A 15,507-nucleotide genomic window follows, 5' to 3' on the forward strand; every position below is an offset into this window, starting at 1 on the left:
TAGAGCAAAAATTGTCACTGCCCAAAGAGCTATGCCTTTGGATTGGAAAGCTGCAGCTCTGTAAAAATCTACAGCTCTTAGAAAAATCTCCTGCCATTTGTGAGTTTGCTTGGCATCAGGGCTTTAAGAAATGGTTCTCAGAGTCTCCAGGTGGATTTCAGGCATTAGACTTAGGCTACCCTTGTTGCTTAGATGAAAAAAAATAGGATGGACTAAGTAATTACTGATTTATACTTTTACCATTGGCCTATAGAAGATAATACATTTTTTAAAAGACGTTTAGTGACTGTTGGAATCTTTTTTTTAATTAATTAATTAATTTATTTATTTTATAGCTTCCCCCCACCCCCAGATCTGAGGACCTGAACCCAGGGCCTTGCGCTCACCAGGCAGGTGCTCTTCCGCTGGGCTAAACCCCCAGCCCCTGGAATCTTTCCATTATAATTAGATCACTCTCATCCTCCATTAAATATAAAAATTCAGCAGTGTGTGATATGAACACTTTTAAAGCTAATCTACTCATAGTTACTTTGGTTTCTACAAGAAATTCTCTTTGGAAGTCTTTGACAATTAGACTGTTTTTCTTCATGAGCATATGATCATCTCTCCTAGGTTCTGTTAGGGTAAAGTTGCATGAGTTATAATTTTTAACCAAGTCTGTACTTTCTGCCTTCTCTTTGAATGTGCCTTTCTATGTTCTTGTTTTCAGTTCTCTTAGTCTCTGAACTCTAACACCAAAATCATTACTCCTGCTCTAATGACTACTTCATGATCCCAGACGTTCATTATAAAACAAATTAAAGTAAATATAATTGCCAATGGCGACAAGTAATCCTAATTATTACTATTTATTATAAAGCTCAAAAGAAGTCAACTAGCAAAAATTTATCTTCTTCTAAGAGGTTTAGAAAATAGAAGGCATAGTAGACAAACATGAATAAAATGTTAGAAGGAAATTCTGCTTTTGTGAAAAACATGGAGAAAAAAATTCTCAAGTAATTCATAGTAATCAATAAAACTGTTAAGATTTTGGCTACATTTAAACTATACATTTTCATGACACACATATATATTGCATCTTAAACAAACCATTTAAATATAAGCAGTATATTTACTTAGCGGTTGCATTTAATAGGACAGAACTACTTTACTAATATTATTGACTCCTAGGTCTCTGAATTAGGTATGTTTCTCAGGAATTATTACTTATTTTTACACTTAAAAAGAAAATAAAAGTCTGCATTTTTGAAGTTTGTTGTAGTGTGATTGCATTTTGAGATATTTTATAATTAGCTTGCTTTTGAATGTTCCTTACATATATATAAGTGCTTTGTATACTTAATTTTGTTCCTCAATTTTACTATGTTTTCTATTCCATTTTTTTCTTATTAGCTCAAAAGTTTATTTGTGCCTTGTTTAACATTGGACTTGACATTTGAGAATAGAAATATAAATAACAAATAGTCATTGAAACCAATAAAACTGTTATTGAATCAAGCAAATATAATGGTATTTCTAAAGATGGTTGCTTCTACTGTTTCTTAATTTTTATTTTATTAATTTTATGTTCTAGACTTTCTTAAATCAACTCTCTCTCTCTCTCTCTCTCATTTTCTTTTGTCAGTCATGGGGCCTGAACTCTGGGCCTGGGTGCTGTCCCTCAGCTCTTCAGCTCAAGGTTAGCACTCTACCACTTGAGCCACAGCACACTTCCGATTTTCTGGTGGTTTATTGGAGATAAGAGTCTCATAGACTTTCCTGCCCATACTGGCTTTGAATCCCGATCCTCAGATGTCAGCTTCCTGAGTAGCTAGGATTTCAGGCGTGAGCCATCGGCGCCTGGCAAAATACTTAATTTTCTTTTACAGAGCTTTTAATTTTATAAATTGTGTCATATATATTCAACAGTTTGACCATTATCACACAAAAATACGCTTAGATATAGCTGCTTCTCAATACTTAAAGTAATATTAAGGTACACATGTATCAGTATAATTAAATTACTTTACATCTTTACTACATATCCAATATTTCAGATGCCCAAGGAATTCAGAGAGTTCACAGGAGACTGCTACATTTGTTTTTCATTTTTAAGCACATAATAATTCATTGTATTGAAATGATTATTTAACTCACAGCCAAAATTTTGCCTGCATTTTAACCATCCAAAAATCTTTCTCTCTTTGCTACACTTTTAACCCCTCTGTACATCACCTTTACAGTAAATTTTAAATTACAAAAAATGTAGGGTCCAAGAGACTTTTCTTTTCAAAGACACACAGTCTATTATTTTTATTGAGAGGAAAGGCAAGATTCAGACAATAGAATCCCGGCTTATTTCTACTTGTATAAATCAAGTCATTTAAATAAATGAATTGTGTATGCTGACCTGTTCTACCAATGTGTTACTGGGGGTGTATGGAAAAGAGATGTGCATGGTGGTGGAAGTAGAAAGAGGCATAAAGCGTATTGGAAAACTACCAAATGTCCCCTGCAAATGGGCCCTATTCAGAATCAGTAAGCGTATGATGAGTGAAGTGGTTTTGAATATCGCCTTTAGATTCCATGCTGTTACAAGGCCAGCCCTGAACATGGCAACTCTTATTTCCACACACAGTACCTCTTCACTCTCAATTTAACCCCAAAATCTGATGAACCCATTACTCCATACTTGATTTCATGGAACAAGGAGTAGATATAGTTACAAATGATCAATCACAAGCCGTGAACCAAAGCAGCAAGGCATTAACAATTCACACCATTTCGGTCCACTTGCTCAAGCAGAAGATGTGCCAGCATATTTAATGCACAGCTACTTCGTTCAGTTTAAGAAAAGGCATGACTCAAGCTGCATTTTCAAAACCAAGGAGACTTTCTAAGATTTTCTATTTCCTATGCCTCAACGTCAATGTCCATTCACCTATCAGCAATTAAAATAACCAGGTGTCCTGAAAAGGTCACAAAGTCCAAATTAAATTTTACTCAGGTAAAAACAATATGACCTAAGGAATTTTTCCCCCAGTGCATCCCTCTTCTGTTTGATCCTATCATACAAATCAATGTCTCGTTCAGCAGTATTATAGCACTGTAGACCCCACGGCAATGTACCGTCAGTTTAATAGGATCACTGAAAAACTAAAGCAACTGTGAAAGATTGCTCTAAGTATAGCAATCGTGTGCTTGTCATTTTGTTCAGTGGAGGAAAAATCCAAATTTGGGTAGGCATCGGTATTTAAGAAAACGACTGCTAAATCTTTTCTCATAAGTACCTTAGGGACAATAAGATTTGACATATTTCATGTAAACAAAAGTACACAGCAGCTGTTAGTTTGGTTTTGTTTGAATAAAAATTCATTGATATAAATCAAGCGACATAGGAGACAGTTTGTTCTCCAGCATTTCATCTTCCCAGAAGACCATGTTTTGGCGTCTGCTAGTTGTTCTGGGACTAGGAGCTTTCCAATTGTTATCTAAAGCTGGATAAGGAGAGCGTGTGCACACACACACACACACACACGCACACACACCTTGGCACTATCTCAGGATCCCTGAAAGCATATCCCCTAGACTGAAAAGCAGTCAATATTAACATCTTTTAAGAACTCACATTGGTTTGGTTAGCCCAAAAGAATATGTTTTAGGTCACTGTCAATTTAAAAACAAAAACAAAATATTCCATTTGGGTTGGTTGGAAATTTCCAAGTGTTTTAATGTATTTTAAGCCATATCTGCTAACCATGAGTATTTTGAAGCTCAGATCTATTCGCTTGCTGCCTGTCACAGAGTATAGAATGGATTCTTCACAAGTAACTTCTTTGGGCAGTACTTTGCTCCTAGTCTCACGTAACTCTGACTGAAAGGTGCAAATTACAGTATTATGTGAATTATGATTCTAGACATTAATTGGCATGAATTTTAATTTTAAACTAGAAGCAGGTGAGTAAAGCCTTTGATTATTTCATGTGCTTTTTTGAAAATAAATTAATTTAAAACTCCTCTTTTATTAAGCTTTCAGAGTAGAGTCAAATGCAGTATCCAGAGAGTGTGCTGTAATGGTAGAGGTTGCTTGAGGAGTCCGTGTGTTCCCTTGGTATAGGTCTGGACAATAAGTTCTATTAGCTTTGTGTCTAGCAGGACTTGGAGCCCTGTGTCATGGAGTCCTCCTATCATATATCTAAGAACAATTCAAGCTTTTTTAAAAATCAATAATGAGATGGTAAGAGCATAAGATCTTGAAGACTGAGAAGCTTGTTTTTGTATTTAGCATTTTAACTCATTGTGTTTGGAGTCCTTAGAAGGAATTAACTCTTGTATTTAAAATAGATATCTTGACCTTAATCTATATTTTGCTTCATTAAAAATTTTTTTATTATATGTTGTTCTCTACAGAAGCATGATTTATGACAGTGCAGGATAAAGAAGTTTCTGAGGACTTTCAAAAATACATACTTCTGGACTCCTTACTAATTAAAATGTTTCATTGCAAATGTTTATGGATCTTTTTATTTTCCTCCTTGGTCTTCAAAAATAATTTTTAAGAAATATTAAGAGAAAATAATTTATATACTCTATGCTTCAAAAATTGTGTATTCTTGTTCAATCAAATTTTGGTCAAGTTTTTATTAGGTTATTGAAAATTACAGGTTTGGAGTGATTCTGTGCATACCTGTATATATGCTCATAAAATGTACCCAATAGACTGCTCACATAGGCTAAAGACATTTGTTGAACTAATAAGACATTTTGACCTAATATGCTAGTTAGCCTGATTTTAATTCTACAGTATATACATCACATTATATCCATAAATGTATAGGATTGTTTCTTGTCAAATAAAAAAAACCAAAACTAACTAAACAAAGCACCATGACTTCAAAAATCTAAAGGCTTTTGGATTTAGTGGAAGAAGGAGTGGAAAGGGAGCTGATAAGGACTAATAAAAATGAATTAGGGACAAATAACAGTATGTTAAAATGCTATAAAAAGCCACCTGTGTTATCCCACACCTACAGCCTTAGCCACTTGGGCCGCTGAGATTGGGAGGCTTGTAATTAAGAGGCCAGATTGGACACAAATTTTATACCTGATAAAAATTGTGCGCAGAGACTCATATTTGTCACCCCAACTACATAGGAGGTATACATTGTGGTCCAGCACAGCCCTCGCAAAAGACCCTATTTGAAAAATAACTAGTATAAAAAGGGTTAGGGGCATAACCCAAGTGGTAGAGCACTTGTCTAGCAAATAAAAGGCCCTGATTTCACACATTAATTCTGACACACACACACACACACACACACACACACACACACACACACACACACACACACACACACACACACACACACACACACCTATAGCAAGCATAGAGAGAAGAACAAATAATTCTGAATAACTAACACGATATGACTTTTCAAGGTAAAAATAAATTCACAGGTGCAAAGGGGAAGAAATTCAAAGGAAGCAAAATAATATGAGTAAGAAAGGTATGAAATTAGGGTTTTGACTACTTTGGGTCATTTGATCTCTATACCCACGATACTCAGTATTAGTTCTATCCACGATACTCAGTATTAGTTCTATCCAATGAAGTGAGTTACGTGCTATGCTCAAAATTCTCAGTTTTGGTCCTGAATACATTGAGATGAGTACTTTTCAATTTACTCTAAATATGTAATCTGCAATTAAACATAATGTTTTACCTTTACAGTGGTAGAAATGATCTGTAGAATAATGCCATTTGACTGATACTGTATTACTAAACTTAAAGGATTGTCATTACTATTTGTGTGTGTGTGTGTGTGTGTGTGTGTGTGTGTGTGTGTGTGTGTATGTGTGCTAGTGTTGGGGCTTGAACTAAAGGTTTCACACTGGCTTTTTGCTTTTTCCTCTCAAGACTGGTGCTGTACCACTTGAGCCATATCTCTGTGTCTGGCCTACTGCTGGTTAATTGGAGATAAGAGTCTCACCAATTTGTTTGCTTGAGTGGGTTTTGAACCATCATCCTCAGATCTCAGCCTCCTAAGTAGCTAGGATTGTAGGTATAAGCCACCAGTGCCTGGCTTGGGATGATTTTTAGTTACCTCATGTAATATAAGGTTTTGAGGCCTTGTTTAATGAGAAGACTAGGTAGAATATCTATAGTAAAGTTTTCCATGTAAGAAGAAATGCTTGTGTGTAGGTAGTTTGGCACACAAACACTAACAACACAGGGCGACCTTAAATCAGGCAATAATAAGTAAGTAGTTTGAAAAGGGAGAAAGAAGTATCTGTTTTGGAAGGACATAGAAACATAGAATATCTTGAAAAAAAATATAATCTCCTGGAGCTCCTTCCATAGGAAAAGCAAATATGTTTTCACTGATTATCAATCTTGAGCTTTGCTAGCTCTTAGTAACCTCTAAGTTTGTGCTCTTATGGCTAACACTATTGGCACTTCTAAATCATTTCCTTAATTTCTTGCACATATTTATACAACAGTGTTTAATAACTATGGAATTTTACTTCAGAAAAGGAGAAATGGCTAACTACTTAATTGAAAAAAACCATTTGTTAAAAAATATTTGTACACTCTTATTTAGTATAGAACATTATGAATACTCAATAAAAATTTTAAAATATTATACACTAAAAGCTATGGCTAGGGTTGATAAGTCAAGTAACCTAATGAACCAATTATTCACTTAAGTTTCAAAACTACATCTTCTGCCAAAGCTTCTTCCCCAACAGCCCCAACATAGAGAGTTCTTTAATTCAGACTGGTTAATTTCTGAGTATTTCTGATTATTTTTCTCAATATAGCATATTAGGCTGATTTATACTTCCTTTCCAAGTATTTAGGCATATCATTTTCTTATGTTTTCTATACCTTCCTACTTAGTGGAAACATTTTTGTTCTTGGAGTGTGCTTTGTCTTTCTTTTCAAGAAGATCATCAAAGTTACTAGTTTGCAGCTTCCTAAAAGAAAGAGCCTTCTAATCCCTAGTTCAGAGGCTAACCTTTATTAGTGCTCTTGTGGTTATAATGAGGACCCTGCTTCCAGCAGGGAGATGCTGGAATACTGAACAGATTATTCAACAAATTCAGAGCAGATTCTGAAGTCCCTTATAAAACCTGCTTGTGAATGCTTCTTTCTTTGCTTTACCGTTTCTGGTTTCCACAGTATTCCCAATGACATAAATCATGTGGAGCCAGGGAGCTATTTTATATCCAGTATCAGTTCTGACACTGCTTACATTGTGATACAATTTTAATCTTTTTCCCCCCAAGTTTACAAAGTTGGGGGGAGCAGGAGTAGAGTTTTGTGGTAGAAAAATCAACTAAATGCTTTTGTTGGCATTGGTCAGGTTTACATAAAGAATCCAAGTTATTTTGTGACAAATGTAGATAAATGATGAACCTGATGAAAGTTCTCAAGTTTAAATTTAAGATTATTATGTGAATTTAAAATGTATCACTTGCTTCACAATTGTTAAAAACTTTTGTTTAAATTTAATACCTATCAATGTAGTGCTTTGCAATATTCACAAATATGCTAGGCTAAATGAGTATTCCCATTAAAGGTGGGTCAATTAAAATTTAATAGTGATATATGAATGTTATAGTCAATGTATAAATGTTATAGTTGTTAACTAGGAGTTCTTGAGCTTTCTTTAGAAAAAATTATAATCAAAATTTATTTGTATGTTTTAAGATTTAGGAATTGTACTTCTGAAAATGAGTTGTTTCTCTTTTATTTTTATTTTTATAGTATATATGATCTTATAGATATTTGAAAAGTTTGAGGCATTTGCTGTGGTAAAACTTCTAAACAAAGATTTATGTTTTAAGAGTGTAAAAAATGGGATAGGTGAATGTCAAGAATTCAGGTTTTTTTCTAAAACTAGATGAATGAAATTTATGCATACATCTGAGAACACGTCATAATTTCTTTTTAATTTTATTTACAATGGCAAAAATGTTTATTGCTAGCTTCAACATTCTCCTAAGCATTGAATACATTTGACTTTTAGTTGTGCTTTAGAAAAAGTCATAGAACTTAGGAGCCATAAAATGCACAACTCTGAGAGCAAATTTCAGCAGAAGTTATTTGCATAACTCAGCCTCTCAGCAGCTCAGCTGAACTTAATTGTAATTCAGTTTCCAGATCGCTATGCTAGACCTCTTCACATAAAATAGACAATATATAACACAAGCAATGGCACAGACCTATTTTTTCTTCTGGTGATCTAGTTCTGTTTTCCTAGTAAAAATATATACTAGAATAAGACAGAGACATATGGCTATTTTATATGTGTATGTTTGAACCATATACAGTATAAACATTTAAATAAAGACCAAGTTATGAGTGTTATGATTTTTATCTTCCTCTGGGTTCCCAATGATGCCTAAGATTTCTGACTTTTCAGAGGAAAATTAAATCTTGAAAAATATTTGCTACTTGCCATGTTATTTGACTGCTTTACACTAGAAAGACTTTATAAGCTAATCATGTGAAGAACTGTGTAAACATGTCTGTCAAGTCCATATGGATGTTGCATTACAGGCCCACAAGTAAATATCTTTTATCTGTTTACAAAGCTCATGCTGGAATAGCACTTCAGAATCTTGACTAGTTTATATCCCAGGGACTTAAAAAAAGTATGATAGAATACTTCCTTCAGATTCTCCCCCTACTTTTTTTAAACAGTCTTGCCACCCTGTTTTATGGGTTATTTAAAGAATTGCAATAATAAGCCTGGAAACAAGATGGCTCATAAAGGTGTGAATTATATTTTATGAATAATTTCCAGATGTGATGTTTTTGGTACATAGATTCCTCTACAGGAAGCTATACACAGAAACAACATGGGTCTTGCAATTTTATCAGGACAATGCAAGTAGATTTCAGCAAGGTTGGTTCCAACTCATCTGTGATAAATGAGAAGATAAGGCAATCAGTGCACACCATGACACTCGGTGCAGCTAGTTAGGCACACTTCAGAACTATTCAGGTGTGCTCACAAAGCTTATGAGTCTTGCTTGGGGCAGGGAGGGGGTTGTCTCAATATAAATACATCCTCATGGTGGCCACTAGTAATGCAGGAATTGCCTGTCTTAAGACTTAACCTAGGTCAGATATAAATAATAGATGTTAAGAGTTATTTCTGGCATTGGGGCTGGGTTCCAGGCAATGTATTTTGGTTGGGTCAAAAGAATATTTTCCCCTATCTTTTCTTGAATAGTTCCTCTGCTTGAAAAATGCCTGCAAAATTCCATCACACCTTTGCGGGGACCACTTTGGGTCTCAAAGGGAGAAGGTTTCAGCCCCTCAGGAGCTAAGATGTACATCCAAGAAGTTCTTTTGGCCCTGTACCAACGATTAAAGTCTGCAAAAAAATATTACGAACAGGTGAGTCATCTCCCTTTTAGAACTTTATTGTTTGTTTTAAAAGTGTACTTGGTTTTATAGAGGCAGCAATTAGCATCGTGTCATAAAAGAACTGTGACAAGTATTTTGTGAGCTCAGTGCCTGTTAGGGAGCCAAAGGGCTTCTATAATCTGAAAACCAACAATAATTGGGCTAATTGTATCTGTCTTTTGGTATGGGATGTCATATGTCTCATCTTTTCTTGGCGTGCAACATGCAAAGCAAAGGCAATTCCTTATGTGAAAATTCTATAACCAGTTACTTTAAATAAGAAAATGAATAGCTCCTAAGTCATTTGAAGATTTAGCTTTCTGGACTTTTTCCCACCAGGGTAAAATCAGAATGCTATTGTAGAAGTTGAGCTAAAACAAAACAAGTCACAATCCAAAGCAATGGAATTGTGAATTAGCTGCATTCCAAGGGAAACTTTATTTATACTTATTTTCCTGGTAAGTTTCCGTAGTCAAAGAATAGAAGTATGATTAATGTATTTTTATTACGGTAGATTTGTCCTTTAAATATCCATTCCAAACTCTGTGTGTGTGTGTGTATGTGTGTGTGTGTATAAAGACTAATGTTTTAATAGCCATACACAGGGATTTTCGATTTACCTTAAAGTAGGATCACATTATAAAGCAGAATAAATGGTGTCATTTGAAAAGTAAAAATCGAGTTGCAACATTAAAAAAATCCTCTTTGTACTTAGACTTAAGAAGTGAAACATTTTTACCATGTTAAATATGGACTGAATTTTACATTTAGAACTGGGAGATTTCAGTTTCGAACTGGGCTCATTATCTTACACCACAGGATGCTGAAAGTAACTATTTTGAAAGCATCATGCTACCCTCTGCATACTGTCTGCATGCAGAGCGAGAAAGGGGAGGGAAGTGGGAAACAAAAGCCAATCTCAGTGTTCATACAGCACCTCCTGCTGTCTGGTTCAGGAAGTGTTGGAGTGAAGGATCTAGAACTACCAAGAAATGATTTCCCAGGAGAAACTTTTATATAAAAAATATGTGTGGTTTGTCCTGTAACTAGTTCCAGTGGATCTAGAAACAAAATTGTTCATCACAATATATAAGCTTATTCACAATAACAAACAGAAAAACATCTAACTTTTTACAATGGTCTTTATGAAGCTATCAAATAAAAACTGGTGTTAAATTTTAATTGTATTTAATGTAAGCTAAAATGTTTTAATTTTAAGATATAATTATATGTAACTAATTTTAAATAATATGATATGATAAAATGGATTATGACTAATTGAATTACAATCCTTTATCTGATATACATTTCAATTTAACTTATTAGAAGGTGTAATAATTTAATTTTGAATCATATTATTAAATATTATTTATTTGATGTTAAAACATGAAATTTCCAATATAAAGATACTGTTTAAATAAAAATCTAAAGAGAAGCATTTTTTAAGTTTTGTTAAATGTGAGAATGATCAAGATGAGAAAAATAGTAAAATTGAAGTCAGTAAGACTAATATGAAAGAATGTAGATTTAAAAGAGTTCTACGTATTGTAAGAAGAGAAATGCCTTGAGAATTATTGCTTTGATTAAAAAATTCTTTGACTCAAATATGATGAGCACTATATTGTGTTGATATTAAGTGTAAATATGAACAAAATTTAATACTTTTAATCTGTCCATAGTTGCTTATTTAACTAATCTGTAAGAATTTTAACATTATGCTAAACTTAAGACTACTTAGCACCACAGACTTTGTATTCTTACCTATGTCTCACTAAGTTGAAATAATTAAAACTTCATAAAAATATTTCAGTTGTATTTTAAAATATGAAAAGGAAGAAAAGGCAATGCAATTTTCCTGTTACACATTTCCATGTAGGTTTTTTATATTGTTAGTCATGTTCAGTTATATGTATTCTGCAGTCTCTATTCCATGACTTAGTTGTGACACCATGACTTTATACGTTAAATTATTTCCAATGTCTAGAAAAATCACCGTGATGGTAGCATTATCAAGCCTTCACTGGTTAATTGTTAGACCTGGCAGTATCTTTATGAGTAGGATTTAAAGAAAAATCAAATATCTCTTAGCATTAATAAATATTTGAACTACATGTATTTAACTTGACCTTTGGGATAGTCTTTTATATCTGGTTTTATGTAAGATTGTGATAAGGAATTATAGATAAGTGAAATGTGGATGGACTTTTTTTTTTTTTAGCAAGTCTAAGTTTCTAAATTATAAGATATATTAGCTCAATATAATTTCCATTTATTATACTTCTCACATCCCATATGAAAATCATGCTTCTTTGCTGCTTGGCAAATAATTATAGACTGTAAATTTTGACTTTCTCTGAAAATCTTTTGGCTAAATTGTGATAGTATAGCTTCAAAAGAAAAATCAGGGCTACTGATTTTATGTTTATGAACTTACTCATTTTTTAACTTTTAACTTTAGCTTAGCTGTTATAGTATGCAACTGAATTAAGCACACTACATTAGGGTGGTCTTAAATATATACTGATTCATGTGTATTAAAATGAGATACTATAGGACAGCATAAAATCACTTAGTCTTACATTTATCACATTTATTTCCTTAAAAGTGGAAATATCTTCAAAATTGCTCAGAGCTAAGCAGAATCTATTTAATTGGTAATCTTTGAAGTAGCATAAATGCTTCCTATGAAATGTATTTAACACTTTCAAGGACAGGGCCTTTCCATCTCATTAGCATTCTTGTTATGTAGTGGTGCTGTTGGTGGGGGTGTTGAAGTAGGAATGCTATTGTGTGGAGTTCCAGTGTTTGGGGACAAACACTGCTGTGGAAGGAACGTGTGAAAAGACCACAGTCCTGTCAGTGAATGAGGAAGGCTGTGCTTTCTGTGTGTTTCAAGCAGGGAAGCTGTCATTCATAGGCCTAACACAGCCAAACAGAGGCCAAAACACAAGCCTGCACTACCTTTTAAAATGATATTAGCGGTTTTTAAACATGATCTTCTTTATTTATGATGCTATGTAGAGCTTTTGGTTGCTGTCAGTAAACAAAATATGTCAGTCTGTTCAGAAATACTGTAAAGATGAATAAAAGTCCATGGATCTGTGCCAGGCAGCTATATAAATAACTGCTCCTGATGGCTGATGGGCAGTGTTAAAAGTACAAACGTGATTTGGAAGAGACTTTCATTTCTGGAAACATCTTCTGGATTTAGATAGCTCTTCCTCAACCCCAGCTTCCCTAACAGAATTATCCGTGATTTTTTAAAATAACAAATGTATATGGCTTTTTTTCTTTTTTCAAAAATACTAATTTTAAAAGAGCTCATTTCACTTTCAGTATTAATCATTCAAAACGGTTCCTGGAATATCTTAGTTGGTATAGATTACAGTCATTTTTTGAAGTTCAGAAAATTACAAAGAAAATGCATATTTCATGGTAACATCTTAATTATGAAGTCATAGGGTCCTTGTGCTACTTAAGGCCTAAAAATGCATTTATCTTGAAAGTAAGAAATTTGAGACAATTTTTAATTCTACTTTAAATTTTTAGCATCTTGAAAAGAAACTCATCAAGTTTCATGTTAAATTTATACCTGTCTGATTATTTAAACAAAACTAGACAAAAATATCCACAGTATTTTTTTTAAAGATTTTTAAGGCATTTTCTAAACTTCAGCAGTACACTGAAAAACATAGAAATTTCTGTTTATGTTTGAAGTTTCAGGGAAAGGTGTTATTTCTTTAATTTTATCTAGAAAAATGTATCGTTGGGTCTATTTTAAATAAATAATTAATAAAGTTTTCTTAGAATAATACATTTTTTTTGCCTGAGTACTTCCAATTTGTTTTTGTGTGTATATGTGGTCTTTTTTAGTTTTTTTTAAACTAATTTAAGCAAAACAACTTTTAAAAATGCTGTTGTATGTTACTTCTAAAAGTTCTATATTTGATGTGCTGGATTGAAAAATTTAGATAATGAAATTGAAATTTTGTTTCAAAACTTAGGTTTCTCTATTTAAAATGGAACCATATTGTAGGTTTACTTCTGTGAATACATTGTTGGATAAAGAAATACGCATCAAACTTCAGACTATATTGGTTCTTCAATTTAAAATTAAAACTTATTTTTATTAATATCTAAATTCCATTCTCTTAAAGCATGATAATTTAACAATTTGTAAAGCCTAACCTTGATTCACTTTGCCTACACTTGCAATAAATTTGATAATTAGACATAAAATAATAGTAGTAATACAAATATTCTATTCAGAATTGCTTCAGGTTAAAATATAGTTGATTTACATTGAATGCTGACAGAATAGGCTCATCACCTTATTTTTAAAGAAATCTTATTTTATTTTATAAAGGATATGTTGGAAGTTTTTGTTTTTAGATCCTATGTTTTAGGTCAATCAAAATCATTTATGAATCTTAGCATAAGTGAAACAATAACTATTTGTTTCATTTCCTGTGCTGTGTATACTTTAAACATTGAGCCCTTGCCTTAACTTAGACTTTCTGGGGCAATACTCAGAATATTTCCGTGTTTGAACTAACTTTAATGTCTTCTGAAACCTTTAAACAAAATCTCTTAGTGCATAAATCTAAGTTACATTTAAAAAATAAATGTAGTGTGGCAGGCATTTCAAAATTAGAACTACTTCTGAAGTTTCTAGTAAGTGATTTTTTTTTTTAAAGAACATTAGATTGTAGATTTGAGGATTGTTGATTTTTTTTCCTTTCCTGAAACCAAGCTGCATTCTAGTTACTGGAAGTATTTTAAGAACCTTAAACTTGTGTCTTTTTCTAAGTGTCATGCTTTGAACAGGCCTAACATCAGTTAAATGAAGTGAAAATTGCATTCTTGTCTTGATAGAGATGAAAATGGATTTCTGGTCATGAAATAGATGTAGTTGTCACTTTTTAAAAAAGGTGTCAGCAGTTTGCTTCAGCGAGTAAGGTGCCAATTCAGTATGGCAGTAAACTTGTGATCTGAGCAATCAATAAAATGCTTCAATAACTTCTGCTTCATTACACTTATAATAAGAGGCTATAGATCCATGGCACATAAAATGTTGATAAAGAGGATATGTGGATATCGACTGTGACAATTTCCCGAAAGTACAGTAAGTGCAATATTGCCATCTAGAGTTTGTGCATAGGTAATTATTAAAGAGAGGGGGGAAATGACAATGGGATAAACCAAGCTGTAATATCAAAATACTGCTTGTTTTCCATCATTTATGAATGACACATTTATCTTCATGGAGCATTTCATTTGATTTGTCATAAAGCAGTTTAGATCAGGAGAAAGAACTTCAAATCTATGTTTTTCTCTAAATCTTTTAGAATCATACTACCAAATATCAAATCCATACCTATGGTTACAAATTGAGCTCTTTTCTTTTTATTAGGAAAACTACTTATTAAATAATAACTCTTGGAAAAACTTAAAGAATTTTTTTTGTGCCTTGGGAATCCAGTTATGTAGTAGGAGTTTCGATTATATCTCAGTTTGGGTGCCTTTCTGTGTAAAATATTTTGTTTAGTATTATTAAACATGTCTTTTAAAAAAACCAACTTACTTTTAAAGTGATACTTTAAATACATTTTCTTTAAAAAAGAAAAATACAAGGCTAATGTAAGGAAGGTAAGACATTTTTGCCTAGTAATTAGTTATGAATTTGATCAAGTATAAATTCCTCATGGGGTTGTCTGAAAATATTTCATCTTTCATATTTAAATTTATTTATTTTTCGTATTCATTTTTCTTAACTAATAAACTATACTAAAGTTTGATTTTTACATAGTTTTTGGATTGACTAATATGGAAAACAGCTTTAAATGAAGCATTATTGATACTTTCCTTCCACTCAATTTGTGACTGCTCATATGAAAATTTTATGAAATTATAAATTTGGGCTGGTGCTGGTGGCTCATACCTGTAATCCTAGCTACACAATAGGCTGATATATGAGGTTCAAAGCCTGCCTGGGCAGGAAAGTCCATGAGACCCTTTTCTCCAATAAACTACCACCACCACCACCACCACCACCAACAACAAAAATTAGAGCTAGAATTCAGTACCCAGGCTCCGAGTTCAAGCTC

At 33.0% G+C, this 15,507-nt stretch overlaps 1 protein-coding gene across 1 annotated transcript in view; it reads left to right on the forward strand.

Annotated features, from left to right (window-relative positions):
• LOC122117868 (doublecortin domain-containing protein 1-like) overlaps window positions 1-15,507 on the forward strand; it is a 111,191-nt gene that overhangs the window by 77,232 nt on the left and 18,452 nt on the right. Inside the window, exons 7-8 of the mRNA XM_042691744.1 lie at window positions 9,225-9,391; window positions 10,172-10,229. Coding sequence (XP_042547678.1) covers window positions 9,225-9,391; window positions 10,172-10,229 — 225 coding nt within the window. The remainder of the gene's footprint in view (window positions 1-9,224; window positions 9,392-10,171; window positions 10,230-15,507) is intronic.

The sequence above is a fragment of the Dipodomys spectabilis genome, unplaced genomic scaffold (genome assembly GCF_019054845.1).
Source record: "Dipodomys spectabilis isolate Male_0828 unplaced genomic scaffold, ASM1905484v1 ptg000145l, whole genome shotgun sequence".
NCBI classification, from domain to species: Eukaryota; Metazoa; Chordata; class Mammalia; order Rodentia; family Heteromyidae; genus Dipodomys; species Dipodomys spectabilis.